Source organism: Diabrotica virgifera, chromosome 7 (genome assembly GCF_917563875.1).
Source record: "Diabrotica virgifera virgifera chromosome 7, PGI_DIABVI_V3a".
NCBI classification, from domain to species: Eukaryota; Metazoa; Arthropoda; class Insecta; order Coleoptera; family Chrysomelidae; genus Diabrotica; species Diabrotica virgifera.
This window is the reverse complement of record NC_065449.1, coordinates 11326748-11344063: the sequence shown is the minus strand read 5'-3', so window position 1 is coordinate 11344063 and position 17316 is coordinate 11326748. Positions and strand designations below refer to the sequence as shown.

The 17316-nt window shown below is 34.4% G+C and overlaps 1 protein-coding gene across 50 annotated transcripts in view; it reads left to right on the top strand.

Annotated features, from left to right (window-relative positions):
- The first annotated feature begins 3844 nt into the window (after nt 1–3844).
- LOC126888183 (uncharacterized) overlaps nt 3845–17316 on the top strand; it is a 29629-nt gene continuing 16157 nt past the window's right edge. For all 50 annotated transcript variants that reach the window (XM_050656218.1, XM_050656230.1, XM_050656226.1 and 47 more), the window contains exon 1: nt 3845–3939. In XM_050656218.1, coding sequence (XP_050512175.1) covers nt 3928–3939 — 12 coding nt within the window. In that variant the 5' untranslated portion in view covers nt 3845–3927. The remainder of the gene's footprint in view (nt 3940–17316) is intronic.

Sequence of the window (17316 nt, the reverse complement as noted above, 5' to 3'; positions counted from 1 at the left end):
AATGAGAGAGCATAGGTTAAGATGGTTTGGTCATGTTCAACGTCGAGACGTTAACCACCCAATACGAAGAATAGCTGAAGTGCAGATTCCTGGAAGGAGTAGGAGAGGAAGACCAAAGAAGACCTGGGGGGAGACGATAAGGCAGGACATGTTGGTAAAGGGGATTAACATTGATATGGCCCAAGATAGAATTGTGTGGAGAAATGCAATTAGGGAAGCCGACCCCGCATAGGGATAAGGCAAAGAGAATGATGATGATGAATGTTCTTCTTTCATAGACTGTCCGAAGTATTACTGTAACCTCATAATTTTTTGACTTATAGTGTTGCAAAAAAAAATGAATTTGGGATAAACAGATTAAATAACTTTTAAACTATTTGACCAATCACTTTAAAATTTAAAATATAATTTAAGCACAAGAAGCATCAGCATTCCGTGTAATAAGAAGGTTGTAACTTAATTTTTACATAAGTTATGACCATTTATAAAATCTCAAAATTTATGACTTATTTTGCAATTTTCTAAGCAACAAATAAGGATAGACATATTTAGTGAACGCTATATTGAATTTTTTTATGTTATTTATTAATTTATTATTCTCAAATTTGTTTAGAATGTCTCACTTTTTAGTAATAGACTAAATAACGAAAATTTACCGTTTTTTGATCTTCATTTGTTTATAACTATGTATATCATCAAAATCGGCTGTAGGAAAAATAGGTTATTATTATAGATGTCCATACTACTCAAAAAATTTGGTTTCGGCCTGGAGGGGGATGTGTCACGAGAAAAATCTTATTTCTTTGGACTAATAATGGTATATGGAAAATAAGATTGAATCACGAGTTATACCAATATTACAGAGAACATAGCAAATTATGCAAAAATACAAAGATTGCGCTGGGCAGGTCACCTTATAAGAATGTATAACGACAGAACGCCTAGTAGAACGCTTAACGGAACTATGTTGGGACGTCAGGCAGTAGGAATACCAAGGAAGAGGTGGATAGACGAGGTGAGAACCGTTGCTAAAGAGATATTGAGGGTGGACAACTAGAAGAGAGCAGTCAGGGACAAAGATACTTAGAAGCGGATGCTGGGGAGGCCAAAGCCCGACTTAAGCTATAACGATATAGGAGAGAGAATATTATTTTGTGAATTTTTGCAAATTTGCCTGTGGCAACTAAACAATCGAGAAGCTTTGGTGTAAATTTTAGTCCAAAATTTGATCAATTCCTTCAGATATTTAAAACATATTTAAGAAATGGAACAGTAAAAAAATATGAGCAATATAAAAAGCAGAATACTTGAACAATACCAGAAGCAATATTAAACAATGGTGAAGTTTCCCCACCAAAGAAAATATTAAGTAACAATAACCCTCCTTAGATTAAGTCATACCAATCCAATCCACAAGATTTTAATTACAAAAAAAACCTAACCAAAATGTATACGGTGTGACATCAAGCTCTCGGTGAAGCGTATTGCCACAGACTGTCCAGTTTTCTCCGCAGCCAGATTTAATTATGGTATCCCAACAAACCTAGAGAAAGCACAGAAAGGCTATATTATACACTAATTCTTACGTGTGGGACGTGTGGGTATTAGTCCTGATATTAGACTGATAAGCAACAACAAAGTAAGATTCAGGAGACAGAAATGAGATATTTACGATAGGTGCAGGGAGTAACTAGAAGAGATCGGCTAACAAACAATGTTATATATAAGAGATGAATTGAACAGTCGATGGCAGAGTAAATTGAAAAAAGTCAGTTAAGTTGAGGGGTTCATATCCAATGAACTATCGATCAAAAAGATATGGAACTAAAGGAAAACTAGAGAAGAAGACCTAGGACCTAGGGAGACTTGGAACAAGATAATAGCAAAGCAACTTGACAAAAATGAGTTACATGGAGAGAAACGAAGGCTATGGCACAAGAGAGAAAGATCCAGAAGAAATTGGTGCAATGACAGTGCATTTGTTCCACTTCCATAATTCTAATAAATAAATCTGTTAGTTACCTTGTTCCTAACTCCTTTCCCAGAAAAATATCATCAGGTCCAACTGATGTATCTCTCTTTATTTTTGTAAGTGCTTGAACAACTTCCTTGTTTCTTTTTATGATGACTGTTCCTGTGATTGTCTTCGTTAGTTAAAGTAGTTTTCTGTCAAATTCTTCATTCAATAAGCTGTCAAAATACTTTTCCCATTTCTATTTAACCATTTTTTCGTAATCTAAGTAATCAAAGTTGACCAATAGGCCAGGGTAATAAGACAAAAATATATTCTGTTCGTGACACTTCAGCAGCCAGGGTACTGAAGCGTTTTTTCGACAGGTAATACCTTTAAGAACATATTGCTACTATTTCCTGCGCAGGATATGGCGGCCATTTTTATTTATAAAAAAATTGCTGTCAAAAAACGGCCTTTTCTCCTTTTTTTCCAAATTAATGGAAAACAGTAAGTCTTATGGTTTTCTTAGTACAGACATCTTCGAGAGAATGGAAAAAGCTTTAAAATGGCGTATTACAAAATTTAATACACTCATTTGTTGTTTATAATTGCAAAAAAAGTCAAAATTTCAAAAAAATTAATTTTGCAAGAGCTATTGTTAAAATAAGTGTACAGCTTTGAAATTTTTGTCAAATGAGGGTTCTTTAGTGCTTAATATGTGACAAAAATTTCAAAGCGATTCATTCAATGGTTTAAATTTTATTCAAATTGTTTATCCCAAAGAGCTTTTTTTTTCAATAACATAAGTCAGAAAAAAATAATGTTAGAACCATTCTACAGGAGTCAAATGAAAGAGCATGAACTAAACTTTCAATTTTTTTTAAAAAAGGTGAATAAAAATGCATTTATTAATAATAAATAATTGTGCAAAAGCATCGTCAATTTTTCCTTATAAACTTTTTGAATAACTTTTTTCAAAAAAATCATTTTTTTTTTACCGTTTTTTAGGTGCACAACTACCAAGTAATGTTATGTATATGATAATTGATGAAAAATTGTAATAACTATGTATAATTTATTGTATAAAAGAATAAAAATTTATAAGGAGAAATTTAACATACTTTTGCATAACTATTTATTACTAATAAATGCATTTTTTATTCACTTTTTTTAAACCAATTTGAAAGTTTAGATCATGCTCTTTCATTTGGCACCTGTAGAATGGTTGTAACATTATTTTTTTCTGACTTATGTTTTTGCAAAAAAAGCTCTCTGGGATAAACAATTTGAATAAAATTTAAACAATTGAATGTATCGCTTTGAAATTTTTGTCACATGTTGAGCACCAAAGAACCCTCATTTGACAACAATTTCAAAGCTGTACACTTAATTTTATAATAGTTATTGCGAAAATAATTTTTTTTTAATAAAAAAGGCAGTTTTTTGACACTAAATTGTTTATAAATAAAAATGGCCGCCAGATCCTACGCAAGAAATAGTTACAATTTGTTCTTATAGGTATTACCTATCGAAAAAACGCTTCAGTACCCTGGCTGTTGAAGTGTCATGGAAAAAACCTTATTACCCTGGACTACAAGTGTTGCATGGCATTTCGAATTTCGGAACAAGCATAAACTCCTACACGCTTTACCTATATCATTCCGCTCCAGAACAAGAAGAAACAGCAGAAAAATTCCGTAATTCCGTTAAAAAAGTAAAACTATACACAGAATTGTTGACCAAAAAATTTTGGTTAAGCACAATCAATCAATAAAAATTATCTTTGACCTTTCTTTTTCAATGTTTGCAACATTTAGAAAAAAAAACAAAAAAATAAAAACTAGTCAATTTAATGAGTTTATAAAAAGTTAAGACTTCCTATCAAGTGGCCTGAGATAACCTCGTTATATTATATAAATGACAATTATTGAGGGAGTAAACACTTTTGATTTTTGGTGAAATAGTGAAGTGCTATGAAAGTTGTAGTGAGTATTTTTTAATGATAGAAAATTTATATAAAAAAGCTAATAAAAATTGAGGATTCTGTTAATGTGCTATCTTTTAGATGTTTTTTTGAAATCTTTCGAAATTTTTAAATTTTTTTGAAAAAAAAAATTTTGTATTTGTTCACCAATGGGACCTCCTTGCAAATTTTGACCATAGCTCTGAAGATGGCTTTGTAAGCCGAAAACACTCAGCTAGGAAGTAAATATTTTTCCACCTTTAAAATAATTTTGTTTTCAATTCATTCATTAAATAAAAATATACTATACTCTTTTTTTCTGTGGGTCTGTGTCTGACTGTTTCAAATCGCTCTTGTGCTATTTTGGTTCATCCTCTTACTTATCCTTCTTAAGTCATTTTGTTTTGGGAATTACCGAATGTATTCTCAGGATTTAACAATGAAATTGATCTATAGTACTTTCTCTTTGTTTTCTGTCTTTTTTATTTGCTTTCTTGTACATTGTTCCACTCTCCTGGCATTGGTCTTTCTGTCTATATTAAGCTTTTTATGTAATGAATTCTACCCCACACATTAATTCTCAGTTTTCTATTAATTTAGGTGTAATTCCGTCTACAGCTTGAGCTTTGCTATAATTTCATCGATCAGCCAATCTCGTCCACTACTGGACATAGGCCTCCCTCAGTTCTTTCCAATGTTCTTTATACTAGGCCGCTTGTAACCAGTTTCCTGCTACCCTTTTTATGTCGTCGGTCCATCTGGCCACTGGTCGTACTCGGTTTCTTCCATAGTTTCAGTGCCTCCATTCCATGATTCGTCATGTCTACCGTCCATCTTGTGTTCTAGCAGCTAAGTGCCCTCTTCAGTTGCACTTAAGCGTCGTGATTCTTTCATCGTGCTTTTAGTAGGATTTGTCCTCCTGCTTTTATTGCCTCAATAACGAGTTCATCATCACCTGGAGATCAATGGTTATTCATTTCCTTTAAAGCTCTTCTTACTTTTGACACTGTAATGGCTAAAAGTACTTCAGATCCCTGATTCATGAGACTCCTTACTCGTGTTAGGAAATTGTTTTGTGATCTGTGGCTGGTATGGAGGTCTTTGTTGTTGCCTTTTCGTCTTTGTATCTCAGCTTGCATATTTCTTTTCACTTTGTGTGGGTTCATTATCTTGAAACCTTTGCTCTCTTCTACTGTTTGAATAATTACATATTAAATTAGTATTATAGGTATTTTCTTAGATCATTTCTAATTTTTGCTAAAATTCTTTTGTTTAATTTTCTAATATTCTTCTTTTTTTCCCTTTTCTTTCTCTTTTAAGTTTCGTCGTATTTCCATTAGTACTTCTGTATCTTTGCTAATCTTTTCGCTTTTGGTGTTATTTTTCATGCAAAAATTGATTTGTGCAGTTTAAACCGAGTCTGTTATTAATTTATTGTGATCGTCGATACTAAGAGGTTTGGGATTATCACTCTGTAAAGTTTCGACTATATTTTTTATGTATGTTTCCAAACTATGCGTTTGCAACTGTTTATCATCTTTGCTTTTTCTTTTTTTACGTTTATCGATACTCTAGCTGTTACTGATCGATAGTCGCTTTCTACTGATAGTTTATGGAGTCTTCTTCTTTACGTGCCCTATCAAGTCCCCTTGACGTTGGCGATTAACATGGCGAAACTGTCTCTGTCTCGAGCTATTCTAAATAGGTGTTCTGCTTTCTTTATTCCTGTCCACTCCCGGATATTCTTCAACCAAGAGGCCTGCTTTCTACCAATTCCTCTGCGTCCTTCGATTTTACCCATCATAATAAGTTGAAGAATATTATACCGGTCTCCCCTTACTACGTGTCCAAAATAGGCCATCTTTCTATATTTGATGTTATCAAGCAGCTCGCGGGTAGCATTTGCTCTCTTAAGGACTGCCACATTTGTCAGCATAGCCGTCCATGGTATTTTTAGAATACGTCTGTGCAGCCACATTTCAAAGGCCTCCAAACGGTTAATGGTGGATATTTTTAATGTCCATGCTTCGACACCATACAAGAGGACTGACCAAATGTAGCATTTAATCATGCGCTTTCGAAGTTGAAGTTGCAAGGTATCATTACAGAAGAATGACCTCATTTTTAAAAATGTCGTGCGGGCTATCTCGATTCTACATTTTATCTCTTTATCTGGATCTAGTTGTTCAGTAATATGGCAACCAAGATATTTAAAACTGGGTACTCTTTGAATCATATGACCATCAACATATAACCGTGAATCTTGATGGGCCAAACGGCTAAATACCATGTACTTTGTTTTTGAACAGTTTATATTTAGGCCAGACTCTCTTCCCACTCTGTCAATGGCATTTAAAAGGTGTTGTAATCCATTCATATCATCACTTAAAATAACTGTATCGTCTGCATATCTGATTGTATTTATCAGAATTCCATTAACCTTCACACCCCATTCCAAATTATGCAGCGCTTCCTTAAATATTCTATCTGAATACAAATTGAACAACAGTGGGGACAGTATACAACCCTGTCTGACGCCTCTTTGTATTTTGCATATTTCTGTTGATTTTCCATTTATGCAAGCTGTCGCTGTTTGACGCCAGTATAATTTTTCTATGATTCGTACATCTTGACTATCAATTCCTTTATCCTTTAGTATTTTAATTAATTTGTGATGTTGTACTCGATCAAAGGCCTTCTCATAGTCAATAAATACAGCAAAGACGTCTTTCCTTTGATCTCGGCATTTCTGCAATAACACATTTAGTGCAAAGAGTGCGTCCCGGGTTCCCAGTCCATTTCTGAAGCCAAATTGTGTTTCATCCTGGTCTTCTTCACATTTATCTCTGATTCTACTGTGGATGATACGTAGAAAGATTTTCAAGGTGTGGCTCATAAGGCTTATCATTCTATAGTCGCTACAGTTTTTCGGACGTTGTTTTTTTGGTAGGGTTATGAATTCGGACTTTAACCAACCTTCAGGGATATCACCAGTCGAATAAACATCATTGAAAAGTTTAACTAGTATTCCAATGTTTTCCTCATTTATGAGCTTCAACATTTCTGTAGGTATGTTGTCGGGACCAACGGCTTTCTTGTTTTTTTGCCAATTTTATAGCATGTTGTATTTCTGAGTACATTTATGGAGTACATTTAATTTTTAAACAATTTGTTTCTTGACTTATAATGGCTGTTATAATTTAGTTTCACTATTATCTGTACTTGATTTACTTTTTACATCAACTTATAATGTTTTGTTCCTCTCGTTATGTTTTGTTCCTCTCGTTGTCTTGGCCGCAGAAAGTCAGCCTTGGTCTAAATATTATATAGGTAATGTATTTTACTATTTTGTTAACTTTTCTTTTTTCGTGCCTATCTCTTCTTTCTCTTTTCATCTCTTTTCTTTTTTCTGTATACCTTATTCGTTTTTTATTCTCTTCTGATTGTAAATTTTCGTATGATTTCTCGTATTTATTTAAGGTTATGCAAGTTTTCCTAATTCATCATCATATAGTATCTCGTTCTTTCTCTCCTGATTTCTTCGACGGTTTCCAACGTAACTTCTTCTATTATGATTTTCATTTGATTCAATTCCTCCTATTCACTCTGTTTCTCTTTCTGTCCGTTGAGTTTTCCTTATAGAACATTTTGGTATTCTTGTTTCTTTGCCATAGTATTATCTTTTTTTGTTATTGGTTTGTCCCTGATGCCTTTGGTGTAATTTTCTGTCGCAGCTTTGTCCCCACATTATAGCGACCGAAATTAAAAGCCTGACGGTTTCTCATCAATACAGGCCATTTGGTGTGCTTCCTGTAGTGAGTCGCTCTCCCCTTGTCTTCTCCAGGCGTTGGTGAAGCTGAAATATTCCAGGCCTTTAACAATGGACAATATCTGAACCGCTGTTTACTTATTTCGATATCAAGCTTGCCATGCTGGATGACAAAATATGGCTTTACTGTTTAGCTTGGATTTTTTCTATATGCTTTGAGAAGTAGATGACTTCGTAGTTTCGGCGATGTGATGTGACTTAGAATGGAAAGCTAATAGTTCGATGCTGGTCTAATTATACCTAAGATCATCAGCATTATTTGATTTAATTGAATGTCAACAATCTTCGTGTTTTTACTTGGGGACGCATATTCAGCTGCCGAGTATGCAAGTCCGAGAGAGGATAATCTGAGTGCGGAGGTTGAGGAACCCCATGTGGTACCACATAGCTTTTGGATTATGTAAATGTATTTCACGTTTTAGTTTTGTTGCCGTTTTTTGTAGGTGTTTTTTAAAACTTACAGTTCTGTCAGGAGTTACTTCAAGATATTTTGGTGCTGAGTTATGAGTGAGTAATCTGTTTTAGATGTTAACGGAGAGTTTTTGATGGCTTAGGCATGATTCGCATATTACCAAAGCACAAAAATTGGCATGAAATCCGATCCGTCAGAATTTGCACTTAGAAACTTCGGCAGTGATGGAAGAAATGAACGCGGACAAACCTTATTAAACTATCTCCTTCAGAACAAATTATAATATGAAATGAATAGCTTCTTTTACAAAAAACATCATAGAAGCCCGGATGGGAAAACGCAAAATGAAATTGACTATATAATTACAAACAAAAAATTTATAGTTAAAGATGTCACTGTCCTAAACAGCTTCACAACAGGAAGTGATCACAGAATGGTTCGCGCTAGAATAGAAATTAACATCGACAAAGAGAGAACTGAACTAATAAGAAAGAAACAAATGAAAGCATGGTCACAACCAAAAAATGAAACAGAGTTTGCAGATCATATAACTGTACATCTACAAAACAGACCCCCTACAAATGATAAAAATCAGCTAAATAATTACTAATACCATAGCAGAAGCTCAAACGAAATGTTGTACGGTCAACAAGAGAGAGGAGAGAATCACTGCTAACACCAAACTTAAAATGGAAGAAAGAAGAGAAGTGCTAAAAGATAAGAATATAGAACAACAAAGATTAAATAAAATAAACAAAGAGGTCTCTAAAGCTATTAGAAAGGACATAAGGGCATATAAAAATGAGAAAATCTCGCAGACAATCGAGCATAACAAGAGCATGAAGATATTAAGAAGGAAATTGACGAAAAGCAGAAAAGAAATTATCAGACTCAAGGGAAAAAATGGCAAACTAACATCCAATAGAGAGGAAATGCTAGAGATAGTGGAAGACTTCTATAAAACACTATATATAAATAAACTTGACTTAAACCCTATAGAACATTCAGAACAAAAAATTATGAATCAAGGTTCAGAGGATATCCCCGAGATAACAACGGCTGAAATCTATCATGCTTTAAAGAAAATGAAAAACAACAAAGCACCAGGAGAGGATGGAGTAGTGGCAGACGCGCTAAAAATCGGAGGCTCTGCTCTCATCGGGGCGATCAAACACCTATTCAATATATGCTTAGAAAACCAAGCCATACCAGCTGAATGGAATAATTCTATAACGTTCCTCATACATAAGAAAGGAGATGAAACAGACCTCGAAAACTATAGGCCAATTAGTCTTCTAAACCACCTAATAAATTGTTTGCTCGAATAATCACTGCCAGAATTGAGAACAAGCTAGAAACATGCCAACCTAGAGAACAGGCAGGTTTCCGCCCTGGGTATGGTACAAATGACCATCTAACTTGCCTAAAGGTCCTAATCGAAAAAACTGTGGAGTACAACCGGCCGCTAGTTCTAGTATTTGTTGACTACAAAAAGCCTTTGACACTATAGAAATGGTAGCCATCTTAAGAGCTTTGAGAGATTGTAGAATCGACTACCGATATTCCAACATTATTCTACATATATATGCAAATGCCACAACAGCAATATATACCCAAACTCAAAAAATAAAACTAAAAAGGGGAGTTAGACAAGGAGACAACATGTCACCAAAACTATTCAATGCCGTAATGCAGCATGCATTCCAGATGTTAGAAAAACAGAGGTTTGAATGTCGATGGCGAAAGGCTGAACCACCTACGATTTGCAGATGATATAGTTTTAATAACCGACGACTTAAAGGAAGCCCACGAAATGCTGCAAGAACTACAACGAGTTTCTCAAAAAGTAGGGTTGGAAATAAACTTTGGGAACACTAAAATGATGACCAATTTAGTACCTAGCGGACCACTGACACTAGAAAACTGCCATATCGAAACAGTTCACAAATACGTCTATCTGGGCCACGAAATACAAATAAGTAGAGACAACCAAACATGCGAATTATCTCGAAGAATAGCTTTAGGATGGGCAGCGTATGGCAAACTAAGAGACGTGTTCAAGGAAAACATCCCAATAAAGCTAAAAAGAAAAGCATTTAACCAGTGCGTACTTCCGGTGCTTACTTATGGAGCTGAAACACTGACATTGACTAAAACATCAATAAGAAAATTACAAGTAGCACAGCGAAAAATGGAAAGATCCATGCTTGGCCTAACTTTGAGAGACAGAATACGAAATGATGAGTTACGGCGATGAACTGGAGTGAAAGACATCATAAAGCGTATTACGAAGTTGAAGTGGAAATGGTCAGGAAGACAGAGAGACAACAGATGGACAAGGAAGATCTTAGAGTGGAGGCCAAGGGCGGACAAGCGAAGTCGTGGAAGACCACCTACCAGATGGACCGACGATATTAAGAGAATAGCGACAAACTGGATTGCAGCTCCCCAGGACAGAGAAGGGTGGAGATATCTTGAGGAGGCCTATGTCCGACAGTGGACAAATTTGGCTGTGTGATGATGATGATGATGAAAGCACAGAGCATTTAGAGAAATGTAAATAGATATAAAAAGTTATTATCAAGATTCTTCTAAATGACACCGATAGTACTGATATGTTCTCTGACAAAATTTTTCGCAATAAAGAGTAAAAATCTTACTTCTTTTTATTGCTTCTTCCCTTTTCAAAGGTTTTCGATCAAAATGGCAATTATAACTTTAGAAAATGCTGAATGAAAAATTTCTACGGATGAGCGGTGAAACTCTCTCGTCGGGTACGAGCTCTGACGCCTTCCTATTGGTATTTTGCCATGTGCTTGACCTTCCAATATGATTAGAAGTGATTCATGTCTTTCGCCCCTAACACATGACCCAAGTATTGTATTTTCCTCTCTTTGATCATAAATATGATCATGCTTAGCAATTATTTTTATTTACTTATGCGTCGAAGTACATCACCATTGGTACCTCTTGACTCATCGGATACCTCAAAGGCTTATTACTAGGAGCACGTAATCGTACACTTTGGTGAAAGGACATCGCACACATCTTATGGAAAATATAATGTCACTCAAATTCAATAAAACTTATACCAATAGATTCGTTTTAAATTAACGATCAAATCTTATCATTGCGCCAACTCTCTATTTTCAAAAATAAGAGCAGAAATTGATATAAATAAATCTGAAATCAAATGGGTAGGTACATAAGTTAGAGAGAGAAAACATATTTTAAAATACCCAGATTTTCGGTACTCCATAAATCAGCGGATTAGTTTCACTAATCCGCTTAGGCCCAGCGGGATTTAAGCTGTTATGAATAGCACTCAGAGCAATAATGATTGTAAACTAACATTTTATGGACTCCAAAAATGTGATTTCGATAAACTTTAATTGCAATTTGCGCCGTAATTAATCATAATTAGGAGTTGGCGCAATGATAAGAATTGATCGTTATATTAAAACGAATCTAATCGTATAAATTTTATTGAATTTGAGTGACATTATATTTTCCATAAGATGTGTGCGATGTCCTTTAAGGCGGAGATAGATATCCGCGCCGCAAACTCCGCGCCGTGTGAGCGCCGCGCGTTCGTGGCGCGGTTAATATTTGTTAAATTTTTTCATTTTGACGAACCTTCCGCGATCCAGAAGAAACTTACGAACATTTAGTAATTGTAGATAATCATGTCTCTGTCCTGTACTTCTACTACATATTATTTTGGTATTGTTCTGAAACTATTTTCTTGTGGCATCTTATGCAATTTACTATTTTATGTGGAATAAGCCACAATTTGAGTTTGAGTCAAGTATATTTGACGTTCCAAATAAAAGTAAAAATATCTCTAATATAATATTTCAAACGTTTCGTGTTAATTTTGAGAGTAAACTAAATGTAAGACCAAATGTTTACCTTGTCGGAATCGTATAATGAGGTTATTTTCCTCGTTATTTCCTATGGGATCACTAACAGAAGATTTCACTGTAATCATTTATGATTTTTCTGATATTCTCTGATTTTATTTCTTCTGATTTTCGAATATTCTTAAGTTAAAGTTGATTTCGTGTAATCGAATGAACTATCATCTTCCAATAAAGTCAATCCCTTTCGCGTTTCTGCTCTCCTGATATAAAATCGTAAAAATTATCGAATTTTAAGCGATTGTTTTAGTCCTGGAACATTTCAGGGACTACCTTTTTCGCTTTCCGGTGACACAATTATAATATATCTGCTTGTTCCAACTCTGTTGCTTCACCAGAAACGAAGTTAGAAAACTATAGGTTTTTCCAAGTTGTGCGTTACCTTTTTCGCTTTCCGGTGACACAATTATAATATATCTGTTTGTTCCAACTCCGTTGCTTCACCAGAGACGAAATAGGTTCTTTCAAGTTGTGCGTTACCTTTTTCGATTTCCGGTGACAATTATTATAATATATTTGCTTGTTCCAACTACTGCGTTGCTTCACCAGAAACAAAGTTAAATGTTTAATTTCTGAATGTTTTTTTATATTGATAACGATTTCTGAAGTGAAAGTCGAAACGTCAAGTAAACTTGACTTCAAACTCGAATTGTGGCTTATGCCCAAATAAAATAGTAAATCTTATTTTGTATTTCTCACGCGCGCCGGTAAGAAGACAACAATGAAATGACCTTTTTTACATTGGTCCGCTTGTATATTTTTTATTTCACCTTCTATTTCCATTCAGATGTCGGCTTTAAGTTGTTTTTTTTTAATGGTCCTTTGTTGAGAATCCCACAATAATGATTTTAGACGGTAAACATCAATAAGTTTGATATTTCCTTCCGACCACTCCATTACTAACAAATATTCAACTCAGGCGCGCCAAAACCAACAAACGTCTCGCAAACACGTCCAAATACGTATTGCGAACCATCAAAGCGTTTTTTGAAAAACCGACAGAAGTTAGATCGTGGTGCGCTGTGTGCGAGCCGTTTGTGCGCCACTTGAAAACACGTACTAATCTAACAAACATGCTGCGCGCGAGCGACTCGCACACCGAGCGGAGCGCATATGTATACCTGCCTTTATACTACAACATCTCCGTATAACTAGAACATAGGAGTCTAAAAATAGGCCAGGGTAATAAGACAAAAATATACCCTGTTCGTGACACTTCAGCAGCCAGGGTACTGAAACGTTTTTTCGACAGGTAATACCTAAAGGAACAAATTATAACTATTTTCTGCGTAGGATCTGGCGGTCATTTTTATTTATAAACAATTAAATGTCAAAAAATGGCATTTTCCCCTTTTTTTTCAAATCAACGTTAAACAGTGAAGCTTATGATTTTTTTAGTACAAATATCTTCGATATTATGGAAAAAGCTTTAAAATGACGTATTACAACGTCTGATATACGCATTTTTGCGAAAAAAGGTCAGAATTGCAAAAAAAATATTTTCTCAATAACTGTTGTAAAAATTAGTGTACAGCTTTGAAATTTTTGTCAAATGAGGGTTATTTGGTGCTTAATATGTGATAAAAATTTCAAAGCGATTCATTCAATTGTTTAAATTTTATTTAAATTGTTTATCCCAGAGAGCATTTTTTTGCAATAACAAAGTCAGAAAAAAATGACCTTAGAACCATTCCACAGGTGTCAAATGAAAGAGCATGAGCTACGTTTTCAACATGGTTTAAAAAGTGAATAAAAAATGCATTTATTAGTAATAAATAATTATGCAAAATATCGTCAATTTTTCTTTATAAAATTTTTGAATAACTTTTTCCAAAAAAATTAATTTTTTTACCCTGATTTAAGTGTACAACTACCAAGTAATGTTATCTATATCATAATTGATAAAAAATTGTAATAAATATGTATAATTTTTTATATAACAAAATAAAAAGTTTATAAGGAAAGATTTACGATACTTTTGCATAATTATTTATTACTAATAAATGCATTTATTATTCACTTTTTTAAACCAAGTTGAAAATGTAGCTCATGCTCTTTCATTTGACACCTGTGGAATGGTTCTAACGTTATTTTCTTCTGACTTATGTTATTGCAAAAAAAATGCTCTCTGGGATAAACAATTTGAATAAAATTTAAACAATTGAATGAATCGCTTTGAAATTTTTATCACATATTAAGCACCAAAGAACCCTTATTTGACAAAAATTTCAAATCTGTACACTAATTTTTACAACAGTTATTGCGAAAATAATTTTTTTTGCAATTCCGACCTTTTTTCGCAATTATATTAACAATAAATGAGTATATCAAACTTCGTAAAACGTCATTTTAAAGATTTTTCCATAATCTCGAAGATATTTGTACTAAAAAAAACATAAGTTTTCCTGTTTTCCATTGATTTGAAAAAAAAAAACTGAAAAATGCCATTTTTTGACACTTAATTGTTTATAAATAAAAATGGCCGCCAGATCCTACGCAGGAAATAGTTACAATTTGCTCTTATAGGTATTACCTTTCGAAAAAACGCTTCAGTACCCTGGCTGTTCAAGTGTCATGGAAAAAACCTTATTACCCTGGACTAAAAGTTAAGATCGACAATCGAGAAGCTTTGGTGTAAAGTTTGGTTTAAAATTTGATCAATTCCTTTAGATTTAAGATCTAGACTTCTAGACATAGTTTCTGTTACCAACCCTAACTACAATCGATAGCTGATATACAAGTTGACAAAAATGTTGTAATCTCAATAAATAGGCTGCCTTTTTAGGGTTCGTTTCTCTTATTTTTACGATGCCTAACTTTGGTTGCTGCTATTCTTTCCTAATACCTGAAGAAAATTTATATTCTTGCCCTGAAGAATGAGTTTAGTACCATTTTACGTAGGACCTTAACATTAATCACACGATCCACACATGAAATACTAAAAATCCATTTAAAACACCACATCTTGAAGGCCTTCAGAAAATGTCCAGGCCTCTACTCCGTATAATTAATTCAATAAAATTGTGTTTTGATTAGGAAAATGTTGGGCAGTTCTGATTTCTTCGATTATACAGACCGAAAAGATTGGTCATAAATTATACCACACATTCTGGGGTCAAAAATAGTTCGATTGAACCTAACTTACCTTAGTACAAATGTGCTCATAAAAAAAGTTACAGCCCTTTGAAATTACAAAATGAAAATCGATTTTTTTCAATATATCGAAAACTATTAAATAGTTTTGATTGAAAATGGACATGTATCATTCTTATGGCAGGAACATCTTAAAACAAAATTATAGTGAAATTTGTTCACCCCATAAAAATTTTATGGGGGTTTTGTTCCCTTAAACCTACCCAAACTTTTGCAGTGTATTTAAAACTTTTTTGCCTCATTCTTTTTTTTGATAAGTGACCTTTTATCGAGATGTGGCTTCTTTTTCAAAATATACCTAATAATATAAATTATAAATAAATTTTCAGATTATTAACAGGTCTTTATTATAATAATAATCGTACTTAACCATATACAAATATGTGGTGGATTCGACAATTATTCAAAATATCTCGATAAACACGGGCTTATCGAAAAAGTACTAGGAGGCAAAAAAGTTTTGAAAACAATATGTTTAACTCATGGTGCCACAATAATAATTTAATTTGAACGTAGACAAAAGTTTGGGGGGGTTTAAGGGAACAAAACCCCATAAAATTTTTATGGGGTGTACAAATTTCACTTTAATTTTTTTCTAAGATTTTTGTGCCATAGAAATGGCACATGTCCATTTTCAATAAAAATCTCTAAGACTTTTCGATATATGAAAAAGAATCGATTTTCATTTTGTAACTTCAAAGGGCTGTAACTTTTTTTGTATGCACTATTGTATATAGGTAAGTGAGGTTCAATCAACCTATTTTTGACCCCAGAATCTGTGGTATAATTTATGACAAGTCTTTTCGGGACACCCTGTATATGTATTTTGGGCTGCTGAATCTGAATATGAGGTTTGCGGACAAAATTTCGTGACGGAACATTGAAAAAATCGTAAAATTTCTGCTTTTTCTCTCTTTTTTGCTTCAATCTCGAAAACTATTAACTTTCAGTAGATGGTCTGTTAACAGAAATTAAGGTACTTAAAATTCTCTATAAATATCAGTATTAATTTACTTTTTTTTTCAGACGAAACGTTTGGTCTAAAATGCAAATTTAAAATTGCCAATATTTATCGGTCTCGGCAAAACCCACATTTTACATTCCAAAACTTAATTTTTTATTAGAATGCTGTCATTTGGTAAATTTCTATTAGTTTTCTGCACAAATAATAAATTTTAGTTCATACGGTATGTCTCTTGTGACAGCTTCCATGAATCCATTCCATTCTAAGAGGCCGGGAATGTCTCTGCTTTTCTCTTAAGCAGGCCGCGCACTGAATCGGCATAGAGCGATCGGCTCGGCTAAGAGCAATCGGCAGATTTTGCTATACATGGAAATAAATGAGCCACCGCGCACCGCCTAAGAAGGTTCGATTTTGAACGTTCTTAGGCGGTGCGCGGTGGCTTATTTATTTCCAGGTATAGCAAAATCTGCCGATTGCTCTTAGCCGAGCCGATCGCTCTATGCCGATTCAGTGCGCGGCCTGCTTTAGAGCCACAGAAGATCAGGCACAGATGGAGTCACAGTTTCAGTTGGTGTGAACATTTCTTTCGGATCTGTTATATTGATTTCTGATAAACCTTGAGGTTTTGTCCTTAAAATGAATTAGTTGAACAGCTCCCTGACTTCCATAAACCTCAGGCGCGGGTTTCGTTTTTAACCGAGGAATGGACTGGTTAGGAGCTACTGCATGTTTTGGTGTAATACAAGAAATGCCAACTGTGACGTGAAAAGTGTGGTATCCGTCGATTGTATGTACGTTAAAATCAGCGTTATCGTACACCTGGTGTGTAAAGCACGGCAGGTCAATTTTCTGCGGATCACCTGCGAATGATGACACTTCCAGGCGAACAGCTTCTTGTATAGGATGAACAAAACCCCGAAGAGAAAACTACATCAAACTATTTTCTTGAACCGTACTTTTTGTAGAGAAAACGGCCAACCCTGCAAGGAATGGTGAGACGAATTATCTGGGCCTTACTGCCGCTCCAAGAATTTGAGCAAGCGCTTTGCTTCTCTGAAAGTGTCAGCAATCGCAGGAGATCCGTAGAAAATTGACCAGCCTCAGCCGGGATTTACACAACA